The sequence below is a fragment of the Sphaerodactylus townsendi genome, linkage group LG05, assembly GCF_021028975.2.
Source record: "Sphaerodactylus townsendi isolate TG3544 linkage group LG05, MPM_Stown_v2.3, whole genome shotgun sequence".
Taxonomy (NCBI): Eukaryota; Metazoa; Chordata; class Lepidosauria; order Squamata; family Sphaerodactylidae; genus Sphaerodactylus; species Sphaerodactylus townsendi.
Genome location: NC_059429.1, coordinates 37,287,618 through 37,314,433, shown reverse-complemented (window position 1 = coordinate 37,314,433; position 26,816 = coordinate 37,287,618). Strand labels below are relative to the sequence as shown.

General features: G+C 40.9%; 1 protein-coding gene across 1 annotated transcript in view; it reads right to left on the bottom strand.

Moving 5' to 3' along the window:
* The window catches only part of COL11A1 (collagen type XI alpha 1 chain), a 309,931-nt gene that overhangs the window by 167,611 nt on the left and 115,504 nt on the right, over positions 1-26,816 (bottom strand). Inside the window, exons 9-15 of the mRNA XM_048496576.1 lie at positions 24,705-24,962; positions 21,392-21,454; positions 12,426-12,467; positions 11,274-11,336; positions 7,162-7,236; positions 4,381-4,464; positions 3,752-3,808 (exon numbers count right to left, since the gene is read on the bottom strand). Coding sequence (XP_048352533.1) covers positions 3,752-3,808; positions 4,381-4,464; positions 7,162-7,236; positions 11,274-11,336; positions 12,426-12,467; positions 21,392-21,454; positions 24,705-24,962 — 642 coding nt within the window. The remainder of the gene's footprint in view (positions 1-3,751; positions 3,809-4,380; positions 4,465-7,161; positions 7,237-11,273; positions 11,337-12,425; positions 12,468-21,391; positions 21,455-24,704; positions 24,963-26,816) is intronic.

Here is a 26,816-nt window from a genome sequence, read left to right as displayed (position 1 = left end):
TTTTTATACAGAATTTACTGATGGTGACATGATGGGTATCACTCTTTGTTAATATCCAAACCATAAAAACAAATCACAGTTAGTAAGTACCTTTTTTTCCCCCTGACAGGTCCATGACATTTAAGACCCAGGGAAAAACAAAACAGATTCTATCATAACCCTGTTATACCAAGGACACTAATAGAATAATATCTGATCTACAACAGAAGGAGACAGACACATTAGGAACAGCAGAAGAAGAAAATTGTGGATTTTTAAGCCACTGAAGGTCTTATGTTCAAACATAATGTGGACATTAAACAGATAAATCCAAGGCATTTCACTAGAATGATACCAGCAATGCTACAGAAAGCAATGCTTTCCCACTGCTAATATTACACATTGCTACAGTTTTAGCAATGCTGAAACATTAAAATTAAAGTTTTGGGGAAAAGATACCACATGTGAACTTCTGGCCTACATGGTAAAGATGGAATTGTTAGAAGTTCTGACCTATCTTTCTGTAGTGCTGGAAATATGCCATCCAGATGATCTCTTGGCACACAGTGGTACTTGACAGAATATTATTTTAGATGGTCCTACCTGAGAAAGATGATTTTGCCTCTGCTTTACTATTCAGTTTGCTATTAATCACTCTGATGGCCAATTCCATGCAGCATAAGAGACTCATGGTTATGCAAAAAGCATGGTGTGAACCATGCCACAAAAGAGCCAATAATTATGAACTAGGCTTCCAAAACATGATCACAGAATTATTGTGGGCACGTAATAGTTGCAACTATGCTTAGCAAATGGTTTCTTATGTGAAATGCAGGCCTTTTTGAAGTGTTTCATAAGGTTTAGAGAATATGAAGACTTAAAAATAAGCAATTTCATCATTTTTCATCCATGTTCTGAATTGGAACAACTGGATTTCTGAAGCCTCCTAGTGGTTGAAAAGAAAATTGGATAATAACACAGTTCCTGTACCAAATGTTTTAAATACAACTTTGTCATATTGAGCACTGACTGAGATGTAAGTCATTACCTCACAAATACTAAGAAGTAAACTACTTAAATCAATAAGTATAGATGAATGTATAAAGGACTGTAGTGTGAAATTAATTTAAATTCTGTAATTCAAGATTTCAACTCTATAAAAATAGATTAACATAATGTTGATACACTAAGCGCAAAGTAACCCAAAAGGGGAAGTGTCCTGCATTTGGCTTGGTAGGACATGAGTAGCATAGGCCTGTTTTGAATGCTTCAAGGAAGCCTCAGTATTACTTCTAAAAACACAACTAAACTCAGATGATAAATCAAGATGTTTCTTGATAAATGTTCAAATTTGGGAAACTGCTATTTGTCTCTCACTTAGCTTTACAAGGCATGAAGTCACCTCTGGGAATGGACAATGGGGTGGCAGCCAAGCTGGAAGCCACCTTCTGATACAAGATACTTGAAGGTTTGTTCTGCTATAAGAGGTTGCCCACAATGTTATCTTGATAATGTAGAAATGGAGCAATGAATAGATGCCAAAAGAAAAGGTTCTCCACTTGGAGAACTATGGGCTAGTGATGGAATTACATGGAACAAAGAACAATAATTATTGGAAGGGGAAAAAGCAATGTATAATGTTCTACATTGATTCACAGGGTTGCCATGAGCTGGAAGCAATCTGAGAGCACTTAACCCTCACAGAACCCAAGGGGACATGAATGGCATAATGGAAGACTTAAAGAATATGAATTGGATCCTATGAGTCACCAGTCTTGATGATTTTCCTTGCTGCCAGCAACCATTTCTGATCTCAGAGAATTTATCCCCAAGGTCAAGGGACCCACACAGAGTAACAGCTATGCAGGTCTGAAGGCTGCAGTGGGAAAGGGGGAAGGGGTCAAAATCACTCCCTCCTGACTCCTGTGTGAGACACTTGTGTACCTCTGCTGATGGAAAAGAAGGATCTTAGGGACAAAAATGAGAACTGCTGTTCTTCTTCTGAAAAAAGTGTACATGAAACTGCCTTAAACTGAGCCAGACCAGTACGTTATCAGGCTCATTTTTATCCACCTTTTCTGGCAGTGGTCCTCCACAGTCCTATGCAGAGCTCTCTCACATTACTTACTACATGATCTTTTTACTGGAGGTCCCAGGTGTTTAACCTGGAACTCCTCTATGCAAAGAAAATGCTCTTCCATTGAGCCAGGCCTTTATTCAACACACGTACACACAAAATCTTCAGCAAATACTTGTTTAAAAAAGAGTAATAATGATATCTGAATTTGGAAAGGGTCACTTGCATTCATTTTATCCAGTTAATAATTCAGTCTCACTTTTTTAAAAAAAATATTCATTTTATATCCAGCCCTCCCTGGACACAAGTTGAGCTTATGTATAGCAAGAAGGAGGCAATGTTCTCTAACTCTGGCCTAGTCAATGAGAACAATGCTAGAAATTTTCAGAGAACCTTCCCATAATTAGACACCTCATTTGTTCTTCCTACTTGTCTGTATCATGCCCTGCCAAGCTTGTACGGGCATTTGCTCTGGGAAGCAACATACTAAAAATCCCCTTTCATTTTGTTTTGTTTTATTTTGATTGTGTTGTTCTTCAGCCATAGAACTCAAAGTCATTAATATGGGTTTCCAAGGAAATCTCCAATCCAGGAACCAACCAGACCCTTACCTGGCTTGGCTTCACATGACTGCTATATCATGTATCTGTAGTCCATGCTCCAGGACACAAAGAGCTCCAGGGATTACAATAAAGGCTCAATAATGGCCAACCTGCTCTTGTCTTTCAGAAGCACAGCATTAGGAACTAAATATATCCTATCTCTTTGAATGCTATGCTGCCTCCTGACCCTTGCTGCGTATATGTTCTTTTTTCCCCTTTATTTTACAGTGTAATTACTAAGGTTCCTTGGAAAACTATTGGCTTCATGCATAGCCTGTAATCTTTGATGTACTAACTATTATTTTATATTGTTGTAAGTACACCCGGAGAGCTTTTTAAAAGATAGTCTTTGCTTAACAGTAGCACTTAAGTAAGGCATTTGGTTACCTCTGTCAGCACCGTATCAGTTTTGTAAAAGAAGAAACTATAATTAGGAGAAAATTACTCAGGTGATTTAGCAACTGCAAAACTGGAGTGATCCTTTGGTTGTAACTTGAGGACAGCTACAAGACCATCAAATGTACATCCTGAAAGTCTACATTACAGAACTCCACAATTCTTCTTCCAGTTGTCATGCAATCTAAATATTCAACTTCTGCTTTTCTGCTTTTCTTTTTTTAAAATATTTTTTAAAAATAAGAATCACTATTCTTCAACAACTAACTATGTACAAAGAAAAAAGTTCCCACTGGTATAACAGATGGCAAAAGGAGGGGAAAGAGTAGCTTTAATGAGATTCCTGTAATATACAGATCTACTCTCTATCCCCTCCCAATCCATCACACCAATGGAAATTTTGCTCTGTGTATCTTTTTTGCTTTTTAGACCTGGGCCGAAATGGTGGTTTGTAGAAAGCTTAACCTCTTGAGCAATACAGTGTTTTGGAGATAATTCACAAGGTCTCCAAAACTGGAACAAAAACATATTTTGTAATCCAGTTCTCATTGTTGTTGATGCTAAAACTCTGAGTAGCTTGTGGCTGTGTGGTACAGCCAGTTGGAGATCATGATGAAAAAAAATGATACTGTAACCAGGATAACACACTGAAATAATTACTTTGGACATTGACTGTTTGTTTCTTAGTTTAACATACCACAGGACCTGGTCTTCCAGTGAGTCCCATAGGTCCGGATGGTCCTCTCATGGCAATCTGTGATATGGAAAAAATCAACATAAACACATGCTTAACTGCTGACAGCTGCTATCAGAGGTGATGAGATTTACAGAGCTAGTTATGGTTCATAGTTAAGTGTCAATGATAAATATTATTGATATGCCACAACTGTGACATGTTGCTGGCAATATTCAAATCTCACTAACCTGAAGACAATTCTAGGAATTTCCGAGAACAATTGGGGTATACGGGGAAGAAACATTCTAGGTCATTTTCATGTATTTTCTTTTTTTCATCGTGTCCCTACTGCAAGCAGCTCAGGGGAAAATGCACACTGTCTCCCTATTTTATTTTTGTGAGGTATGTTAGGATAAAACAAACCAATTTGCCAAAGCTTATTACAGCTAAGGATTTATTTGAACCCACACCTGCTTGGTACAAAGCTATCCTCTGAACCACCTCCAGCTGGTTGGGGAGGGCAATGTACACATATATGGGGAAAACTTGGAATGTTCTGTTGAAACATCACAGTGTCAGAAGCTTCTTCACTAAACATTCTGATCAGCCATTGATGGTCTCTCCCACATCTCTTCACCTTTAATTCTTACCCTGGCTTGCTGAAGAATAGCTTGTGCTTGAGCCTCTTGAGCAGAGATTGGTGGGCCCTTCTCACCACCTCCACTAAAACGAAACTGAGTGGAAAGATTTAAAAAAAAACACTGAAGACACTAGAAATAGCCATTCATTATCCAAGATAACAAAGAGATTAGTTTCCTTAGGAAAAAGAGGCATTTCTATCTTGCAATGCACAGACCTGAAAAGAGGGATGAATGAAAGGAACAGTAACAACTTAAGAAAGCCCAGTTGCAGGAGAGAAACAACAAAAATGTCAGAAGAAGCATTTTTCATTCGTGGTACTCTTGAACATAAAGTTCTTTTCTAAGAAAGGTTTTTTTAAAAAATAAGGTTATTGGACCTGCTGACCCTCTCAAAGTGATTTAGTCTTTACATATCTCTGAAGTTAAAGCACAGATCAGCTGGAAACTCCTCAGATATGCTGACTGACTGAAAAGAGGCAGTCACTTCAGATTCCCTTGAGACAGGGCTTATCGCAAAACAAAAGAAAGGAAATTATCTCTTCCTATTAACTTGCTGGGTGGGTTTGCTCCCCCTAGATGGTCTCCCCTCCCCCTGCCATTTTTGCTGCTCATTCCTTCTTGCTACCCACTTTTTTCCATGTTGTTACACGTTTAAAATGTGTGCTTTAACTAAAACCTCAGCCTCAAATTGCATTTGGTATTAACTAAATATACTCCCTTCCTTTCAATCCAGAGGCTCACTTGAAAATTGACTGTCTTTTCGTATTGAAAACTCAACTACCTGACAGAAAGTGGTGGTGTCAGAACTGTAAGATACTAATCAATAACTGGCAATCCGAAACATGACAAGCCTGAAATGTCATCATTCCTGCTATTATTGAAAAGTACTTAGTATCAGTACTTTTCAATATTTTTTATAAATGACCAGGATCAGGGGGTAGGGGGACTTATCCTTAAATTTGCAGATGACACCAAATTGGGAGGAATAGCTACTACCCCAAAAAAGAGAGAGAATTCAGCAAGATTTGAACACTCTGGAAAAGTGGACAAATCTGAACAAGATGCAGTTCAGCAAGGATGACTGCAGAGTTCTACATCTGGGTAACAAAAATGAGAAACATGCATATTGGATGGAGGATACACTTCTGGGTAGCATGGTGTGTGAACAAGATCTTGTCCAAATCTGCCACTGTATTAGTTGTCCATTTTGACCTGACCAACACTGCTGATGATGAATCAACAGGAATTTAGATTTTAGTATCTTTCACTTAACTTTCACATCCCTGAGCCCTCCGGGGGAGGGCGGTATATAAGTGGAACAATAAATAAAATAAATAAATAAACTGTTTATGTTATCCTGCTACTAGTTTCCTGATAACCATTCTAAAAATCAGGAGAACCTCACGAATTCTCCCTTCCTCTCTCAGGTTTGGATCATATAGCCCCTTTTTTCTACAAAGCAGGAGAGACAGCACAGAGAATAGTCAAGTTCTAAATATCTTCTAAATACCTTCATTATCCATTAAAATTAGGGATGTGCATTCAGATATATCGGATCTGAAAACATACCCCCAAAAAATTATTGGTATTTTTCATATATCTCCTGATCTGAGTAAGCATCTCTGCCAAAGCCAGGAAATCCAATCCCAAATATATCCACATATATTCAGGTATATTTAGGTATATTCAGAACCAGAAATGTAAACTTCAAAATTCTCAAAGGCAGCTTGCTTATTTTCGTGTTGCATATTTCCCAGACAATGGGGGTGGGGGGAAATAAGGCAGATGCCAGAGGCAAAAGGGAGAACAGATGGTAGTGCTTATGTGTATGTCTGTGTCTTACAGGCCTGACTGGCTATCTGGTTATTCTAGGTTTCTGTGGATTGGCATTAGTTCTGTTGGGCTTATAATGCCACATTGGCTCTTGGTTTTACGGGTTTCTGCGAACTGAAATTGGTTCGGTTGGGCTTGCAAAAATGTCCCCTGACTTAAGATTCTTCAGCTGTGATTGTCTGCCATGGATTGGCATTGGTTCTGTTGGGCTTGCCACATTGGTTTGTGGTTCTGCTGGAATTTCCATAGTTCTGCTTAGGTTCTTTGCACTTGTTGGTTTGGTCTACTTTCCGAAGTTCTTGGAAAATGGTTGCTTGGCTTGTTCTTGAATGTTTGGTTACTGTTTGTCTGGGAGAAATGAAGTATGACTGGAAGCACCTGTTTCAGGGGCCCACAGAATTGAACCTCTTTAAATTTGGGGTTATTTAAAGAACAGAGACCAGCAGTTCTGCTGCAATTTTGGTGCCATCAGCACTCTGGAAAGATTCCAACTAGAAAATAATAGAGCTGAATAATATTGGAATTTCACCCCCCCAACCCCCCCTCCCCCTGAATCCAAATACCAAATCTATATGTGGAACCCAGGCAACAGGGAATACTGATATTTTTCAGCTGCCTGACACCTGAATCTGAAAAATACCAATTTTTGAGGCACAAACCTCTAATTAAAAGCAATATTTGCGATCCTAAAATATCCCCAGTAAACAAAAAAAGTCCAGTCTAAAACATCATTCTACAAGAATTTTAAGAAAATTGGGAAAAAAGCAAAAATTTTATATGGTTTAAATGCAGTCAAGGCTTCATCACTGTACTGTGACATGATTCCCTAATTTATTCTATGTTCAACAGTCTAGAACTAGATGTTCAGTTTTAAAAATCTAAGTGGGTAATAATCCAACACATAAATTCTAATTTGTTTCTGGAAAGGATGGAATGGAATGGTAAAGAAATACTTACCGGCAACATTAACATGGTACCTGGAGGTCCTGCTAAGCCGTCAGCACCTGGAAGACCAGGACGTCCTGGGGGACCCTAGAAGAGGTGAAAGAGATGCAAAAAGTTACATGACAGGCATATTTCTTTTCTGGGACACTGTGCCAGTAATGGAAAACATATTCTCAATTGCATCTTGTGCATATTCAAATAGGCCTTAAGCTGGGCTCTCTGCAACAATTTTTGCAATGTATCTTTAGGGGATGATCTTTATATAGGAGGCCACAACAATGTGGTGTGCTTTAAAGAAAGGTTGTAGAAATCTGCCTTTCTGTTGTGCTTTTGGAGTGTTGCGTTTGTATGATTTGTTCATTTTGTCTTCTTTTGTCACAATTTCTCCTTTCCCTTGCTTTGGGGATTTCAGGGTGAGTGCTTGGGGGACATGCCCAGCTCGGGGGCTGCCAGGAACACCCTCACTTCAAGTGGCAAGTGGACCACTGAGTAGTCAGAGCCGTGAAGAACCCATCAAATTGCCATCCTAGATGTCCTCCCTCCTGGCCCAGCTATCTGGCTGGCATAGGGCAGAGGGGAAATATCAGCCAACGGGTGGGGTTGCCTGAAATTTATCGATCAACAGGGTGGTCACTCGATAACTGAATCCATGTCTCATACTGTACCAAGGCACTGACAGGTGATGTTTCAATAAAGCTGTGGCCATTTCTCTCCAGCTGAGGTGTTTGTTTTGTTACTCAATGTTACTGGGGCTTGACCTCCCCATTCTTCTCCCATCTCTTAATTGCTGAGCCCACAATCTTTCTTTGCACATATTGTGTCATTTGGGCCTGCACATAATGTGTAGTTTACTGATTACTTATTATGAATAAAGAAAATAATATAACAATCATTGATAATGACAGATTTGCACAATTAGCAGAAGCCAGAGTGGCATAGTGGTTGAGAGCAACAGACTCTAATCTGGAGAACTGGGTTTGATTCCTCACTTCTTCACTTGCGGCCTGTTGGGTGTCCTCTCAGAATTACCTCAGCCCTTGCAGAGATAGACCATGACAAACCACCTTCCAATGTCTTACCTTGAAAACCCTACAGGGTCAACCCAAGTCAGCTGTGACTTGAGGGTATACTCACTCACACACAGAGATATGCAATCCTAACTCTTTTCACTGTGAAACCTAGCACTAGGCAAACCTATCATGAAGTTGCATATAAAAGTATTAATAGCAGCATCCACATGAATAATGTGTTTGTGTGAGAGCATGCTAATAACTGTGACCTTCTTTTGAGTGCAGAACTTCAGCAACTATGTCCAGTTAAGCTGTAGTATTATTTGGACTTAAAATATTGTTGGACTCAGTACACTGTTACTTGTAATGCTAAGAGGAATTCATTCTACATAACTTGTAATACAAAATGTGCTCAGCGTGAATACAATTAAACCTTTTTAATTACACTAAATTACAAATGCATTGAAAAAGATGTTTTGACAAGACACAGAAGCATTAAATCACAGTGGTGTCAGACAAATTCGTTTAAGATTGTTTCTGAATTATGCTTCAAAGCTCTAGAGTTTTTTAGGGCTGTTTGTGAGGAACATACTGCAGAAGAGCCTTCTCATTTTCTAGAGCCATCTGGTTCCCCTCCTGCAAAGGGTCTCAGTGTGAAATGAACAGATTCAAGCCCACCCACTTTCTTCATCCTGTCTGTATTTGGATATTGGTGAGCCACCATGATGTAGTGATTCAGTCTGGTGAACCACTTTTGTTTTCCCGCTCCTACACATGAAGCCAGCTGGGTGACCTTGGACTAGTCACAGTTCTCTCAGAACCCTCTCAGCCCTATCAACTTCACAAAGTGACTTTTGTGGGGAGGAGAAGGGAAGGTGATTGTAAGCCACTTTCAGACTCCTTAAAAAGTGTGACTTAAAACCCAACTCATCTTCTATTAATGCCAGAACTTCATAGCTAGGTCTGTTCTCTGTCTGGCTTCCTGTGTTCATTTGAGCATCCTCCTGCAACTGCTGTCTCCGGAGAAGACATCCAGATCAGTCAAGAGAAAAGAGTGGCCGTGAATCACCACGGCCGCAGTTGCTGCCCGGGAAGGGCAGGAGAAGGCCCTTGGCATCCGCCATAGTAAGGGCAGATGGGGGGGCCTCTCAGCCAGGGGATGGAATGCTTTCTTATGGAATGCTATGGCAAGAGGCCGACCGCCCAGCTTAGCATTGCAACGAAGCTCCAGTAAGAGGCCGGCCGACCGCTGGAGCTCCGTGGCAGTGGCAAGGGCATCCATCAGTCAGCACGGCCGCGGGAAGAGCAGCTTGCCCTGGATGCACCCCTGGGGAGGGGTTGCCCAGTGTTACAAATCAGATCAGAATCCCATGCTTTGCCTCACGCTTCTTACTGTGCAATAAACGGTTGGCTATGGCCAAGTAATTTTCCCCAGCCATGAGTGTTGTGTGATTATTGGGGCAAAGGGCTCCGAGAAGGGGTGGTCCTGTCCTAGGGTGGCAAACCAGAGCTTTTCTGTTCCTCCTTTCATGCTGCCTTTCCAGTCCCATTGCCAGTGCACTGGATGGGGCAGACTAAAGCTTTTTGTCAGCTGGGACAGGGACATCTAAGATCCTAGAGGGCATTGACTCTAGGGTTCCCCAAACAGAGGTAAGTTTGCCAAATATTATGTTTGATTACATCTTAAAATAACGTAATATTTTAAATGATATGCACAACACTAGGAAAATGTACCTCAAGGATGAGGCATGACACCTTATGGAGGATAGCTCCATCATTGGCTGCTATCCATAATAATTTCACATAAACACACAACACTTCCTTATACACAGTCAGATCACTGATCCATCAAAAGCAACATTGTCTGCTCTGACTGGAAGCCGCTCTCCAGGATCTCAGGAAGGCACATCACGTACTGCCTGATCCTTTTGCCTGGAGCTGCCAGGGACTGCACCTGAGACCTTCTGCCTGCAATACAGATGCTATACTAATGAACCACAGTCTTGTCTGGGTTTGAGGGAATAACATGTCTGTTTAACAGATGCCACAGACAAACAACAAAGAATTGCTTTCATCTGTATGCCCTAATCATGATATAATAATTTTAGCTGTGCACACAGACATTTCTGCAATAATGTGTAGATGAAACAGGAAATGCAACTGAATTTTCCTTCTTGTTCCTTGCACTTATCAAAAGGTTAAAGATTTTTTTTCCCAATTAAAGCATCAAGTATTCCACTTAGAGAAGCTTAGGAACAATTGTATCCTGTTTCCCTGTTCAATTGTCTTATCTAAAATTACTCTGTAAGCACTAAAGATGGGTAAAAATTCTGAAATCATGTTTGCAAATATTCTGGGATTGTAAAAAGTCCCCTTTCATTCATGGAACTCAAGCCTCAATTCATCCTTCATCATATGTTTCACATTATATCCAACCACCTCTTGAACACACCCACGTGCATAATGGCATCCCCTATACCCACGGAGTCCTCAAAATGATATCAGTCGGAAGACTGAAATGCAGTATGGTCTTAGAAGTCAACGTCTTGGGTGTATGGATATTGGGGAGACCTAATGCTGTCAATATAGAGGTCTTGAATGAGTTCTTTTCAGATCAGGCCAAATTTCTGCTAAGTACCAACTTTGATATGAAAGAGATCATGTGATGTGTATGTGTGTGCCATCAAGTAATAGCTGACTTATGGCATCCCCATAGGGTTTTCAAGGCAAGAGCAATAGGGAGTGGGGAATCAATCCCGATTCTCCAGTCTTCTGCTCTTACCCACTACACCAAGCTGACCAATCATTCTCCGTTTTAGCTTAGTCTATTAACTAGGGCTGTTATAATGATAAAATAAAGGAATAAAAGTCAATGCGAGTTCCTCAGAGAGAGGCTGAGATACATTTGTGATAATCAGAATGTTGAATAATGGTTAGATCCAACCTTGAATCTGTTTTCAGGATCCATGTCCTCTCAGCAGAGCATATACCTCATGTGTTATATAAACAGTGCTGTTTAGGATGTTGGTTTCATAGACCATAGCTGTTATATGTCTAATCAACCAATCTGGCACATTATGTCTTCCCATGCTCCCCTACAACCTGCACACTTACCCTATCACCAGGATCACCAGAAGGACCTGTGGGACCTTGTGTGCCAGGTGGACCCATATGACCCTGTAAATGAAGAAAATATCAATTGGTTGTGCTGCATAACTTTCCACAATAGCAGTTTAGACAGTTTCCATTTTGGGATTGCTGATTTCAGCACAGCAGAAATAAAATGTCTTGGGGTCATTTAAAAAAGTGTTTTGGGAAAGAAGTTCACACAGCTTGCTCCCCCAAAACATCTTCAGATGTTTCATTTATCTCTACCTGTGTTTTTCAAAAATTGTTAAACTAGTGATCTTTTTCCCCAGGTTGAAGACATTTCCTGACTGCTGAGCAAACAAAAAAAGGCAGAAAATGCTTTATTTCTCTCACCCAAACTTCTTACTTGCATTTCCACTGCTCGCACCCACCATTTTGTGTCCTGCAGCTGGAAGTTTCCTCTGCTTGCAGTTCATCTGCGAGCAATTTTCATTTAAAAAGTAGTTAAATAAAGTTTGTTTTGCGTAGGGATCCAAACAGTGTCATTTTCCCTTTTTTTGTCTTGAGAGGGATATTTTCACAGGCAAGCCCCTCGAAACAAAAAAAAGGAAAACGACACATGCGTGGGATCATTAGGCAACACAAACTTTATTCATCTACTTTTTACAATGCAACAACCATCAGATGAGCCACAAGCAGAGGAAACCTCTGAGAAAAACCTTCACCAAAGGAGGAGACAGGAGAATCTCTGCAACAGCACACAAAATGGTGGGCACAACTGTGAAACTGACAAGAACTCCGTGTAGCAGGTGGAAAAAAAAGATCTGTTTTGGCTGGCAACGTTTTTGGCTGGCTGTTTTTGGCAGGCTCTGTGCAAACTAAAAAAAGCCAAAATGGATCTTTTTAAAACGTCTGCAGGACATTTTATTCCTGCTGCACAGAAATCACCACTACTAACAAAATGTTTTATTTAGGAACCAGTCACTGATTTCTCAAAAAGGAAGAAGAATTTGCAGTTGTGTGAAGAATTCCAATTTGTTGCTACCAAAAAAAAAATCATACAAGTCACACTCCCAATGAAAAGTTGTGCATTAATTTTATCAAGTCAGCATAAGAACAAGTGCATTTATTGATACAATCATTATTTTAAAAGCAAGGTTAAAATCATATACATACAGGAGGTCCTGGAGGTCCTGGTAGTCCTTCAATAAGCATCCCCTATAAACAAAAAAAAATCACACAAAAAATGAGAAAAACTTAAAAAGAAAAGAACAGACAATAGTAATGATAAAATTCTGAATTATATTATTCTCGCTTATACAAATGTATTCTTGTGAGAAATTCATTGCATCTTTTTCAAAAGACAATTTCCCCTCTTCACAAGCCACAACTCATATTTCACAGAATTATTCTTACAACACATCAATATAACTGCTCATCAAAAAGCCTTATTAACAAGCTTGGTTAGGAAATAGCTATTTAACTTAAGAACGTCTAATAGGAATGCTTGCCATTCATAGCACTGTTGGTGGTCTTGCAAGGATTCAATTATATGAACTGTGGACCTTCAAAGTGAGAGTGGGGTCAGTGGGAATAGACATTATCATACAGACAGTCATTAATAGTCACTTTTTCAAGCTGTCACAATTAAGGGGGTGAACCAGTAAACCTGAATCTCCCCAAATCCTGAAAAAAACTTTGTTGGGCTTTTCTGGATTTTTAATTTACCAGAAAAACCCCAGGCTACTCAGCAGAGCCAAACAACTTGGGAGTTGATAACGCCGAACATGATTCAGCTTTAGAAGAACAGGAGGAGTTTGCAATAATACTACACCTTTCTCTCCTAAAAGGAGACCCAAAGCAGCTTATAAGCTCCTTCCCTTCTTCTCCCCACAACAGACACCTTGTGAGGTAGGAGGGAAAAACTGGAGAGGCTGGAAGGCCTACTGGATCTAATGGGAGCCAGGAATGCCAACTGACTTGCACAAGCCAAAAATAAATAATACATAAATACATAAATGAATAGGCTTCATTGAAACTACAGCACAAAAAAAGTAGCAATGAAAATGTGGAATGGATTTTGGATGAAGATCTCTGGGCCCAGACAGACTGCTCTGAGGCTGACATGATAGACTGTAGAGTGGAAGGAGGTCAGTGCTACAGTGCTACAGGGGTCAGTGCTATCAGTCACAGACCAGTGTTATCAGTCCAGTGCTATCAGTGCTATCAGTCACAGTCCAGGAAAGGGATTTGAGCGTCTCAGTTGATAGTTTCATGGGAATGTCTACTCAATGCACGCCAGCTGTGAAAAAGGCAAACTCTATGCTGGGGATCATTAGGAAAGGAATTGATAATAAAACTGCAAAGATTGTCATGCCCTTATATAAAGCAGTGGTGCGACTGCACTTGGAGTACTGTGTTCAGTTCTGGTTGTCACATCTCAAAAAGGATATCGAGGAGATAGAAAAAAGTGCAGAGAAGGGCAACGAGGATGACTGAGGGATTGGAGCACCTTCCTTATGAAGAGAGGCTGCAGTGTTTGGGACTCTTTAGTTTGGAGAGGAGATGTCTGAGAGGGGATATGATTGACGTTTATAAAGTTATGTATGGAGTAGAAAATGTTGACAGAGAGAAATTTTTCTCTCTTTCTAACAATACCAGAACCAGGGGGCATACATTGAAAGTGCTGGGGGGAAGAATAAGGACTAATAAAAGGAAACACTTCTTCACGCAACGTGTGATTGGTGTTTGGAATATGCTGCCACAGGAGGTGGTGATGGCCACTAACCTGGATAGCTTTAAAAAGAGCTTGGACAGATTTATGGAGGAGAAGTTGATGTATGGCTACCAATCTTGATCCTCTTTGATCTGAGATTGCAAATGCCTTACCATACCAGGTGCTTGGGAGCAGCAGCAGCAGAAGGCCATTGCTGTCACAGCCCTCCCAAAGGCATCTGGTGGGCCACTGTGAGTAGCAGAGTGCTGGACTAGATGGACTCTGGTCTGATCCAGCAGGCTCTTTCTTATGTTCTGAAACAGGAATGACATCCCCCAAGAGGAATAACAGCCCCTGGAAGTAGCAAAAGTCTTCTGAGCATGGAATGGCAGGTCCCACATGGAATGATAGTTCCCAGGAGTACCTTGAGTATTCTGGGCCTGGAATGATAGCACCAGGAGTAGAATGGCAGTCCTTAAAAATAGCAGAAGTGTTCTGGGCTTGTTGTGACAGGCCCCAGTGTGGAATGCTGGCCCCTTTGATTGAAATCACTGTAGGGCAGTGGTGACGAACCTTTGGCACTCCAGGTGTTATGGACTACAATTTCCATCAGTCCCTGCCAATTGGCCATGCTGGCAGGGGCTGGTGGGAATTGTAGTCCATAACATCTGGAGTGCCAAAGGTTCGCCACCACAGCTGTAGGGCATTTCATTCCACTCTACGGTTTGTGATTACAGGTGCAGAGTCCCAATTTAAATCACTGGCGACATTATTCCACCCTAAAACCAGTCTTTCCAGTTCCAGAACAGTTCTGCTATTACCAGGGACTACAATTCCACTGTGGGACCTGTCATTCCAGGCCCATAACACTTCTAATGCTCCTAGGTTGTCATTCCACTCTGGGATCTGGCATGTTTAGTCTATACTGGTAAAAACCAGGGATTCAGGTACTTCTGCATATACCTTTGATAGTGAAAAGGTAGCTCACAGCTGAGATGGATCAGTGTTACTTGGTGAAGTCCCAAGATTTGTACACACACAAAAAGAGATTTTCTGACACCTTCTTAAGATTACGAAAAACTGAAATGACATTCTGGGATTATTTTAAATTGCAGATTTATGATGAAATCCTTGGGAAACTAAATTTTAAAATAAAATCTAAACTGTAAATGTGACTTTTAGACCTAATGAACTAGGCATTTTTCTATTGCGTCTGTTTAATTTTTTTAATGAATTAGCATGGCCCATGAGATCTAATTTTTATATTCTAAGCATGAACAAGAAACTATGCAATGACATTCTTTTTCATGTCAGCAAAAACACTGTCTAGTAATTATCAGCCTCTGCACTGGTTCACCTACATTGTATGCTATACGGGAATTAAAAAGTGATTAGTGACAGCCATTTGGTGATAGTGTTAGATATGAACATTTAAGGTTTTAAAAATTCCATCACTGAATGTTAATCTAGGTTCACCATGTAAGCTTGACTGAGTTATTGTAGCTTTTTCTAACCCACCTCTCAAGGTTCTTTTGAGATATTGTTCATTTAATATCAAGAGAGCCTGCTTACCTGCCAGCAGAACAAGACCTGAACAAGACCTGAGCTTTGGCTTGCACCTCTAGCCAGATGGAGGGAGTGAGAGTGCTTCCCTGCCCACCTCATTTAGAATACATGTGTAGGTGCCTGGCAGCTATATAAGACACTGCAGTAGCAGCCCAAGGCAGGCAGCCTGTCAGTCCTGCCTGCAAGAGAGCCTGCTTACCTGCCAGCAGAACAAGACCTGAACAAGACCTGGTGAGCTTTGGCCTGCATCTGTGGCCAGAGGTAGGGAGAGAGAGTCCTTCCCCACCCACCCCATTTGGAACACCTGTGGAGGGTGGGGCCTAGCAGCTATATAAGAAACTGCAGCCGCAGCCCAAGGCCCAAAGCCAAAGGGTGACGGCACAAGGGCACCGGCACAAGGACACTGCCCATTTTGGGACTGGTTGGGGGATAGGCTGGAGGATCCAAGATGATGGCAGCAACGGAGTAGGGCTAAGACGCCTGCTTCAAGCAATACAACCTGAACCTGTTTCCTGGGGAGAGATTGGCCACTATCAGGGCTGATAAGTGGTCAGGGATCCTAGTTTTTATGGGGCAGAGAAGGTATGCTGATAGGATGAAGTTGAATAAGAGAAGGAGGTTGAGACAATATATGACTCGTCCCTGTTCTGACCTCATTTCTATTCCCAGATCTGGGGGTTGTGGGCAAGGGGCTTTCCCTGCTTCATTATTGGCACTGATGAACACTAGGTCCATTAACAATAAGGTCAATGTCCTTAGAGATTATTTTGAGGACCAGCAGATGAACCTGGCATACATCACAGAAACCAGGGTTAAGGAGGGCAAGACAGTTGCTCTGAGCACACCTGCCCCCCCCAGCTGAAAGACCTTCACCAATGCCAAACACAGAGCCGGGGGGGGGGGGGGGGCAGTTTTCATCCATGATTCTATTCCCTTTCAGACAATTCCAGCACCGTCAATCTCCAGGATAGAGTGTGTTGGTCTCATGTGGGGGCCTTGGAGAGGCTGGCTGTTCCTCTGGTGTACTGATTGCCTTGCTGATGGAGGCTGTCTCAGAGGGGCATTGCAATTCCCCAGGTTTGTTGTCCTGAGGGACTTTAATATCCATGCAAATGCGGCCTTGTGTCATGCAGCTGTGGATCTAGTGTAATCCATGGTGGCTAGGGTTGGAGATTTGGATGGTCCAAATTCGGAAATTGACTGAATCTGCATTGATTCGGACAGATTCGGATGAGCAGGATCCAAATCTGAGCTGTCCAAATCTCATTTGATCCGAATCCATGGGATTCGGATCACCAGCCAAATTGTGTTTTTATTTTTTTGGTGTTTTTCATGTTTTGGCCTGCAGGGGGTGCATTTTTAAACATATCGGCACCAAAATGTCATGGGACTGTCCTGATGATACCTTTCTAGTTTGTATTAGTTTATTCAGGGGGGCCAAAGTTATGGACCCCCAAAAGGGGTGCCCCTATCCCCCATTCTTTCCAATGGGAGCTAAGGAGATGGGGGCTATCCTTTTGAGATTCCATAACTTTGGCCCCCCTGAACCAAACTGCACCAAACCTGGGGGGTATCATCAGGACAGTCTCCTGATGATACTCTGAAATTTTGGTACTGATACATCTAAAAATGCATCCCCTGCAGGCACCGTCAGAAATTTGCCCAAGATTCTTTGTTCTGCAGTGACTTTGCTGCATTGCTGTCAATGGGGAATTTCTGATGGAGGGCTGTGGAGTGCACATTTCTCATGGTAAACACACAAAACTTTCAGGGTATTTTCAGGAGAGTCTCTGGATGACACCATCCAGGTTTGGGGAACTTTGCTTCAGGGGGCAGTGTGGGATGGGCCCTACCCTTTAGGGGTCCCATAGAATTGAACCCCCTGAAGCAAAGTTCCCCAAAGTTCGGGTGGAGTTGCTCCCTATGGTCCTCTGAGCTTTCATCCCTGGCATGCATCCTGATATGCAGAGGAGCTGCATTTGAGGAAACAAATTCTGAGACGACTTGAGAGAGTGTGGAAGAAAAATTGCAATGAGGCACCAAGAACCACTTATAGGATGCTTATGAAAGCCTATGAGTTGGCGATAAAGGAAGCCAAAAAATATTACTTTGCCTCCTCTATTGCATCTGTGTGGTCTCACCCAGCACAATAGTTTCATATAAATCAGTCATTAACGTCCCTAAATTAGGGCTCAAAACATAAGGATTTGGCTATAGATTTGGCTTATCTGGGGAATTCAGATTAGCCTGTGCACTCCCACACACGCCAGCTGGGTGACCTTGGGCTAGTCACAGCTTTTCAGTGCTCTCTCAGCCCCACCCACCTCACAGGGTGTTTGTTGTGAGGGGGGAAGGGCAAGGAGATTGTAAACCCCTTTAAATCTCCTGCAGGAGAGAAAGGGGGGATATAAATCCAAACTCTTCTTCTTCTATAAACTGTGAGGCATTTTTGAGCTTTTTCGCAGGTAAGATCTACGTGCTCTGCCGAGATCTTCCTGCCACAATTGATACATTTAGTGAACTAGAGGTCCCTTGGCTGTCTCTCACAGACCGATGTAGACAGGGTTGTAGCTGCTGTTAGACCTACTGTTCTCTGGATCTGTGCCCCTCTTGGCTGATAAAGGTCAGTCTAGAGTGGCTACGAGGCCACCTGTTGGATATCATCAATCTCTCCCTTGAGCATATCATCTCGGTGCTCCATGAGTTACACAGGCTTCCACTGGAGATTCGAATCAGGTTCAATGTGTTGGTTTTAACCTTTAAGGCCATTAGCGAGCTGGGACCCTCTTAGCTTAGGGACTGGCTCTCCTCCTATTGCCCCACACGTGTCCTCTGATCAGCAAAGACAAATCTACTGGTTACCCCTGGCTCCCCTGTGGTGCAACTGGCCTTGACTAAGACCAGGGTTTTTACGACTCAGGCCCCAGCCTGGTGGAACGCTCTACCTATTTCCGTCAGGGCCCTATGGGACTGGAAAGAGTTCCACAGGGCCTGTACAACAGACCTGTTCCACAACAATTAGCCTCCTATATAACATCAGCCAGTCTTTCCTCAGGAAAGGGGGGAGGGTTGTTTGAAGAATGCCACTGGCTACAGGATTTAGTGGATAGTATTTTAATGCATTTAATATATTTTATTTTTAATGTATTTTATTAATGTATTTTATGGTAACATATAAATTGTAATCTGTATTTAATGTATTTTATTAATGTATTTTATTTTAATCTTGAATGTAAGCCGCTCTGAGCCCTATGCAGGAGAGTGGCATATGAGTTTAAATAAATAAATAAATAAATAAAGTTTGAAGGGGCCATACAGGCCACCTAGTCCAACCTCCTCTTGCACATTGAATAATCAGTCTACAGCATGCCTGACAAGTGTTCATCCAGTTGCAACTTGAAGACTGCCTGTGATGGTCAGCTCACCACCTTTCCTAGGAAGCCAATTCTACTCATAAACTACTCTTACTGTTAAAAAAAATCCTAATAACTAGGTGGTACCTTTCTATCCATAAATTTAAACCCTTTATGGTGAATCTTGTCCTCTGTTGCCAACAGAAACAGCTCCCATCCCTTCAAATACTTTTTAAAAGCAATCACATCTCCCTTCAACCTCTGTTTCTCCAGAATGAACATTCCCAACTCCTTGGATCACCAAGTTATTCTTCAGATGCTCCGAACTGACAGCTTTAAAATCTGCTCCAATATTTTCTGGGTTATTCTTCCTCTTGTTTTAAAAGACTGGGATAACATTTACCCTTCTCCAGTTTTCTGGCACATTTCTAAGAGGTCCTGAAGATGATAGGCAAAGGCTCTGCAAGCTCTCTAGAAATTCCTTTGAGCACTCTTGGGTGCATAATATCTGACTTTGGGGATCTGTACTCTTCTGATGTAGCCTCTAACAACCTCTCTGTCCTTGTCAACTAAGCAGCCTACCCACCATGCTATTTACCTCATTTGTATCCTGAATTTCTTTCCAATAGGGACTCAAAGTAGGAAAGCTGGCTCAGTTATACCTAGGGTTGGAAATACGGATGGTCCGAATCCAGGTTCGGACCAAATCTGCACTGATTCGGACAGATTCAGATGAGTAGGGTCTCAATCTGAGCTGCCCGAATCCCATCCAGTCCGAATACATGGGATTCCATGGGATTCAGATCAGCAGCCGTTAAATTCCTGCTTTGGCTTTTATTTAAAAGTTTGGGTGCCTTCTTTTCTCACGAAAATGTTTGTAAAGTACATTTTAGGACGTATCGGGTGCAAAATTGCAGGGCCTCTGCAATACAGGAATCGGTCCTGATGATATTTTCCCTGAAAGTAGTGCAGTTTGGTTCAGGGGGCCAAAGTTATGGACCCTCAAAGAGGGTGCCCCATCTCCTATTAGCTCCCCTGAACCAAACTGCACCAAACTTGGGGGGTAGTGTGTGGTCATGCTAAAGGATTTGCCCTCCCCTCGGGTACTTAGCCTGGCAGGGGTAAAGCTGCTGGCGTGCAATTACTATTGATCTCCCTTTTGGTCGGCTACATCCTGGCCATTTGAAGCATTACAACAGTGACCAATATTTTACACTTATGGGACATAAAAAGGTGCCATAAGTCTATCATGCCCAATGAGGGCTTCTCAGCAGTGGGGAGGCATTTTTACTTTTCAAGCCTCACCACATCACTGGAAAGTCTCTTTGGCAGCAGCAGTTGGGTGTGGTTGCATCGCTTCAACCAGGCATCTGGCTCTTAGATGAGGCTGTCAGGATGGGAGTTGGGAGTTATCAACTGAACCTTTACACTAACCTGTGTAGGAAGAGGAGTTGAATATTTTTGACATAGTGTGTGTGCATTTGTGTATATGTGTGTGTAAAAGCAGGCACAGGTATGGGTTGCCAAACACTGGCATTCCAAGTGACAACCTCTTAGGGGACCTCTTGTAAGTGGGAGGGAGAAATTTGCAGTTAAACAGTTTAGCTTTCAAACAATGGACACTTGTATGTCTTTTATTAGTTATTTCAAGGCATGAGGGCAAACATTGAACATATAAAATCAATTATTGTGTATTACACATCCCTTCTTGAAAAAAAATCCCAAAGAGTCTGATTACGACCATCATTTGGGTTTCAAATAGGTTTTTTTTTGGCAGAAACTAAATCATAACTGCCCCCTCATTGCTACAATATTACTTTGTGGTGCTTTAGAGGCTCCTTTATGCTCATAGTTTTGTTAGTTTAAGAGGATAGAGTTTGCATAGCCTTCCACACACTGCTAGGAAGAAATTTTGCACATACCATAACTTGGGGCTTACAACAACTATATGAGCCAGACAGTTGTAGGACAAACTCAGTGTAAATGTCTCTCCTTATTATTGACAGTATGTTTCATGTCTGCCTGTGGCTGATCTGCTGTTTCAGTCCTCTCATCATCTATAATTAATATAAATCTTTATTTTCATATTTCACTCTAAATTCTGATCTAGCAGTTTTTCTGTTGAAAATTTTATCAGCCATTTGCTTCCCCAGATTTTCAACTGAGTGCACAAGTGTGGTTTAAATTATTTTTCACAGACTGAAGACAACCAAATTCACATGTATATGTGTAATCTATCCTGGTTAGTTATATTGAACTATCTATAAATACAAGGTTAGTTTGATTTCTCAGCATCTGATGACCCATTGCTTAATTTGTGAATGAACTCTACTGAAAAAAAGCATTACATCTGAGGAAACAAAGTTATGTGAATGTCTATTCTATGGAGTTTGATCTCTTGTGGCTCATTGACACACCCAAGTTACCAGTGCAGTCATCAAGAGATGAGAAAGCATATGACAACTGACCCATGAAATTCTGCAATAATTCGTCTCTAAAATACTCACCGGTTCTATCACAGCTGGCTCGCCCTTCTGCCCTTTCTCTCCATAAGCACCATGACCATTCACCTGCCAAGTCAACATGCATTAGAAATTAGATCAGGCCTAAGATCCCTTTTCCATCCATCTGGAGACAAATCAATATTTTGCAAGGAAACCAAGTGGCTTGATGGCGTACATATTTTTTTATCCCCACATCAAGTACATTTAAAACAGCACAAAAATAACTTATGTTCCAAGGAGAAAATAAAATATATTTTACCATCTGTCTTCAGTTCTCAGGAAAAACCCCTCCATTTCAAATTACAACAATATGATTTCAAAGCATATTTCCATTAATATCTTTATATATATACCATTTTTCTTTGGATGGTCACTAAAGTTGACTTTTGTCCAAATGGTGTAGCAGAATCAACATAGACACCATGGTCCCAAACAGAGTGAGTGAGAGAAAGAAAGAAAGAAAGAAAGAAAGAAAGAAAGAAAGAAAGAAAGAAAGAAGGAAAGAAGGAAAGAAAGAAAGAAAGAAAGAAAGAAAGAAAGAAAGAAAGAAAGAAAGAAAGAAAGAAAGAAAGAAAGAAAGAAAGAAAGAAAGAAAGAAAGAAAGAAAGAAAGGAAGAAGCTAATAGGTGTCTTTTTCAAGAAATATTTCTCAGCATCAGTGGTGTACACCCACATGGCAGGAGGGAGTGACACCCTGGGTGGAACAGTGGCGGAGCCACGGCCAGGCTGTCGAGGGGGCGGTCTGGGGAGTTCTGGGGGTGGACGACATCATGGCAGAGGCGCAGGGTGGGCACATTTTCCCCTCACTCTGCCTCTGCTCAGTATACTTCCTGTTTAGTGCTACAGTGGTTGGGAAAGGCCAGCGAAACACAGTGACCATTTTTCAATTAACAGAAGATACATATAAACCCTGTCCCTTTCTTTTCTAAGGGACAATTCAAACAACAGCAAATTGGGCTAATTCCAATCTGCACAAACATATTCTCTTTACATAGACTTATTGTTCAAACCAAAACTATTTTCCACATTGCTGCAACCATTTAATGTGAAGCAATCATATGATCACAGTGCCATAAACACAAGCTGTTGGTATGCATACAGTGAACTGTGTATATATGCTGGCTAGTACTACCCAACATTTCAAATCTGCACAATTTCCTGCCATGCATACATTCAAGCACTTGCACCTTATCTCTCTGAACTGGGTATAAATCCCTAAAAAGACTAAAAAGATTGGGGGAGAAAGGCCCAGACTGTGCCACTGTAAACTGACCTGGTCTTTAAGAACACATTAAACCAGGTTAGGGCCATAGGACTAACACAGGAAACAAAATGAAAAGAAAAATCTACTACTATTCCGTAAAAGGTATATTGAAAGTTTGAAACCTTCTTAACAGGGATTCATAAACACAAGTTCAGTCAAGTTACTGGGAAAGAAACCATCCTAAAATTTGTTCCATTTTCAGATATGACACCAAAGGTTGGGGAACTATGTGAGAGGAGAAAGAAAGGAGAAAGGAGAGGCAGGTTCACATTTGCCATGAACAAAAGTTTGTTTTGTTTATGATCTTTGAATTATGCCTCAGCAAATCCTCCTTTTGGGTTCTTTGGTCCTCTGGTTGAATAGAAATTAGGAAATAATCATGCCAAGACCAATGACTGCACTGGATGAGTGTCACCTTCACATTAGTTTTATTTTTTCATATGATTTTCAGAAGCCAATACTGACAAGTCAGGAATCTCACCTCTCTGATCTGGTTACAAATCCCTGTACTTTGAGAAGAGTGATAAGAGCATAGCCACAACCTCTTTCAGTACTGGAATCTTTTTTTTTAAGTCAGATACTCAGTTCTGTGCATCAATCCATATCTGTAGTTGAACTTTCCAGAAATCCAACTACAACTCTATGCAGGCTGCCTTAATGAAAGGTAAGAAGAGATTTACACCAGACTTTGTGTGGTAGTAAATATCTTTTCCAGGGGTTAAATGTACACAGAGTGCTATACATCAATAATATTTCGACAGCTCAATCTAGGTATAATGCAAAAACAGATTTATTTTAACTACCATTAATTTGTGAAACCAGGATTCAAATCACTAACAACCCCTTAAATCTTCATTTGCTTTGACAAATACTGGTTTCATTTCCTTTTCTCTCTATCTTCCTGGGGTGAGGGGATATCATTTCAGAACATGTCATTCGGACATTACACAAAAGACAAAACCGTAAATTAAGCTCATCAATGAATCAGATCTGATTTCATGAAGCTAACTTTCAGACAGATAACTGCTACCATATATTAATATGTGATATCTGAAATGAGATATTGAGACAAGTCTAGTTAACAATGTAAAGTTCTGGTTCTTCTTTGGCCCCACAGGTCGAAGAGATTTTAGGTACCTTGAGATACAGTTACTACTGACAAATTTAATTCCTCCCCCGCCCCCGACAAATGTATCCAGATAGATAGGGAAAACTAGATAAAGTATGACTATCTAGATTTCCCTAGCTATCTGGGTACATTTGTGGGTGACTGTACCTTAAGGTATCTTTAAAAAGTGGCTTTCTCCAGGATCAAAGTTATGCTGATCTTTCAAGCCAGCGCTGCACTCAGCCAGGCATAGTCAACACTTGGTGTAAAATTTAAAACTGGGTCAGGTAGCAAAAGTGAGAAGTTTATCAAGCCCCTGATGAACTGCCATACAAGGTTGATACTTTCATTTGATTTGCTGGGTCACAAGTTAGGCAATTCTAAATAAAGTTTAGCAAAATCCTTTCCATTATCTCTGAAGTTACAATATAAATAACATGTGTTCATAGCAAATCTTTAATAGTTACACAATTTCAGTTTTCAAGTCACAATTACCTTTTATTTAATGTCCCTTCCCCCATTTCTTCCACTTCCTCAATGGAAGACAAACTGTATTAAAAAGCAACAAAAGGCTTTGTATTGGTGGTTTCCACATAGCTTAAATATAATGGGCTATTTATCCGTTTTAGGGAAAGAACTTCCCCAAAATGGATTCAGGCCGTTACCTGGGTTTTACAAAAATCGCTAAACTAGCAATCTTTTTGGAAAAGCAGAAGAAGCCACAGCAACCCATACTGTTTGCAATTGCTTCCTGGAAGGTGAACTCTCCAGTGCAAAGGGGAAACCAGGTTCATTAATAATGTTTTACACACATTAGTGTGCTGTGCAGAAACCACCATTGTCTCTGTGGCTCTAGTTCATAGAACACAGTAAATGAAGGGAGCTATAATCAGCTACTAACCATAGAACGTATTTAAATAATATCTTGGATGCAGCTAACTTACGCTTGTTTCTGTGATATCAGTCTCTGCTGGAACACCAGGCCCAATGTCCTCATTAGTGGGATTTGTAGGCTTTTCTTCATATTCTTTATATTCATAAAAATCATATTCGCCTAAATCTCCATCTACCAGAACTTCAGATTCACTGTGGTCTACTGTTCCTCTGCTTCCATACTCTGTTTCCTCGTTTTTTTTAGTCTCTGAATTATACTCCTCTCCGGTTAGGTATTCTTCAGTAAATACTTCTTCAACAGGATTTTGCTATTCACGTAAGCACCAAAGGTTGGGGAACAGGATGAATATGTAGATTACTGTTAGTAAAGCAACATAAGCATTCAGTAGCTTTGAATGTTATGGTTGGTAAAACAATATGTCAGCACAAAAGCCTGGCATCTTTTGTTTCTGAAAACCCGGGGAAACAGTTTTTCAGAAGTATTAAAAGATGCACAATGAATTAAATGAATGCTTTTTCATAAATTTACATTTGTTTTCATTTGCAAAATCATTAAATGAAACTCTAGTACTGCTGAAGTATTTAGACATTATCAGAGGAAATTCTCAACAATCCGGTTTTCACTCACTGCATTTTGTTGTGTGTACCATACATTAAGCACACATGATAGCATAATTTTTATGCTAGTAACATCAAGTTTTTATACTTGGTTTCTGTTTTTTCAATATCAATCACACTGAAAAGATCACTGTAGAATACAAGTTAACTGGGCTTAAGGGACTCATGCTTAAGAGACTCAGAACTCCATCCAAAGGGGGGGCAAATCCACTCATGGGAGTGGCACATGGCTGAGCCGTGGCATCTACCTCAATAGAGGGGTGATCCCTCCAGAGTGCAGCCACCACAGCCCTGCTCAACACTGGCGCCACACAACAGTGCCAGCATCCCAGTGCCTCTCCCCCAATGCCTCTGGCATAAGTGGGTGGACTGGGAGCACAGCCAGGGGAGGAACCAACATTAGCTGACTTCCCCTCAGCCTTTCATCACATTATGCTGGCAGACAGGATCTCTGACTTATACCACCAAAAACAATGTCATACATCTATGCAGCCCAATGTGGGCTTCTCAGCCACGGGGAGACTTCAGTTTTACCAGCCTCTCTGCACCACCAGGAAGCCTCTTTGGGGGCAGTGGTCAAGTGTGGCTGTGACACCATGGCCAGGCAAATGGCCCCATGGATGAGGCTGTTACATCACTGTCAAATTTTATGTTAAAATTGCATTAGGTGACATGACACCTCATGTCAATTAAAAAGAAGAAATAAAGAATTTTTATACAAAAAATAAGATGCTATTTCATAGAACTGTATTGCTTGTCAAATGTTACTTTTCTGAAGGAAAAATTTTAACGCTGATTTGACATATAATGCTCATACAAAATGATGAATAAAATAAGATCTAAAGTTCCAACATTGTCTCATTTTAATTTTTGCTTTATGAAAACCATGTGAAGCCAAGCTTCAGCTTTTAAGCACCAAAGCTTTTAAGCACCAAAGTTATCTAAACAGCATTTCATTCTAGATGTACAAAAACAGTTTAGGAGAAAACTGACTTCTGTTGCATTGCAGGAATAGAGATGTTTTGGGGGAGGAAAAGTATATATTAAATATGAAGTATAACCTGCTGGAAATACCATCTGTAAAAGCCCACTGAAATGAATGGGAATTGTACCAGTCGTACAGCTGTGTTCTTAGAAAAATGCTATTAGACATGGAAGAAGTGGGAGCTCTCCATTCTCTCCATGTTCCATATAGCTCAGGATCCACTAATTATGCTGTTAACACAGCTCTCATTCATCCAATGTAGCTTACACAAAAAAGTAACACATGTTCAGAGTTGCCATTTTCCCTGGTATAAATGGGAAGACCATGAGAAGGGAGCTCTAAATGTGCACTGATTCACACAAATGGAACTATGAATTAAAGCATCAGATTAGTCATATGCAAGCACCATATTTCCTTCCAAGTTCATACTGAATCTGCTCAGATATTAGATTTGCAAACAGAATTCAATTTTGTACATCTTTTAAGCACTGCTATGTGACTGAAAATGTTTAAAAAAGAATCTTGACTTTTGATTATAAATTCAAACCTTGGTTAATAT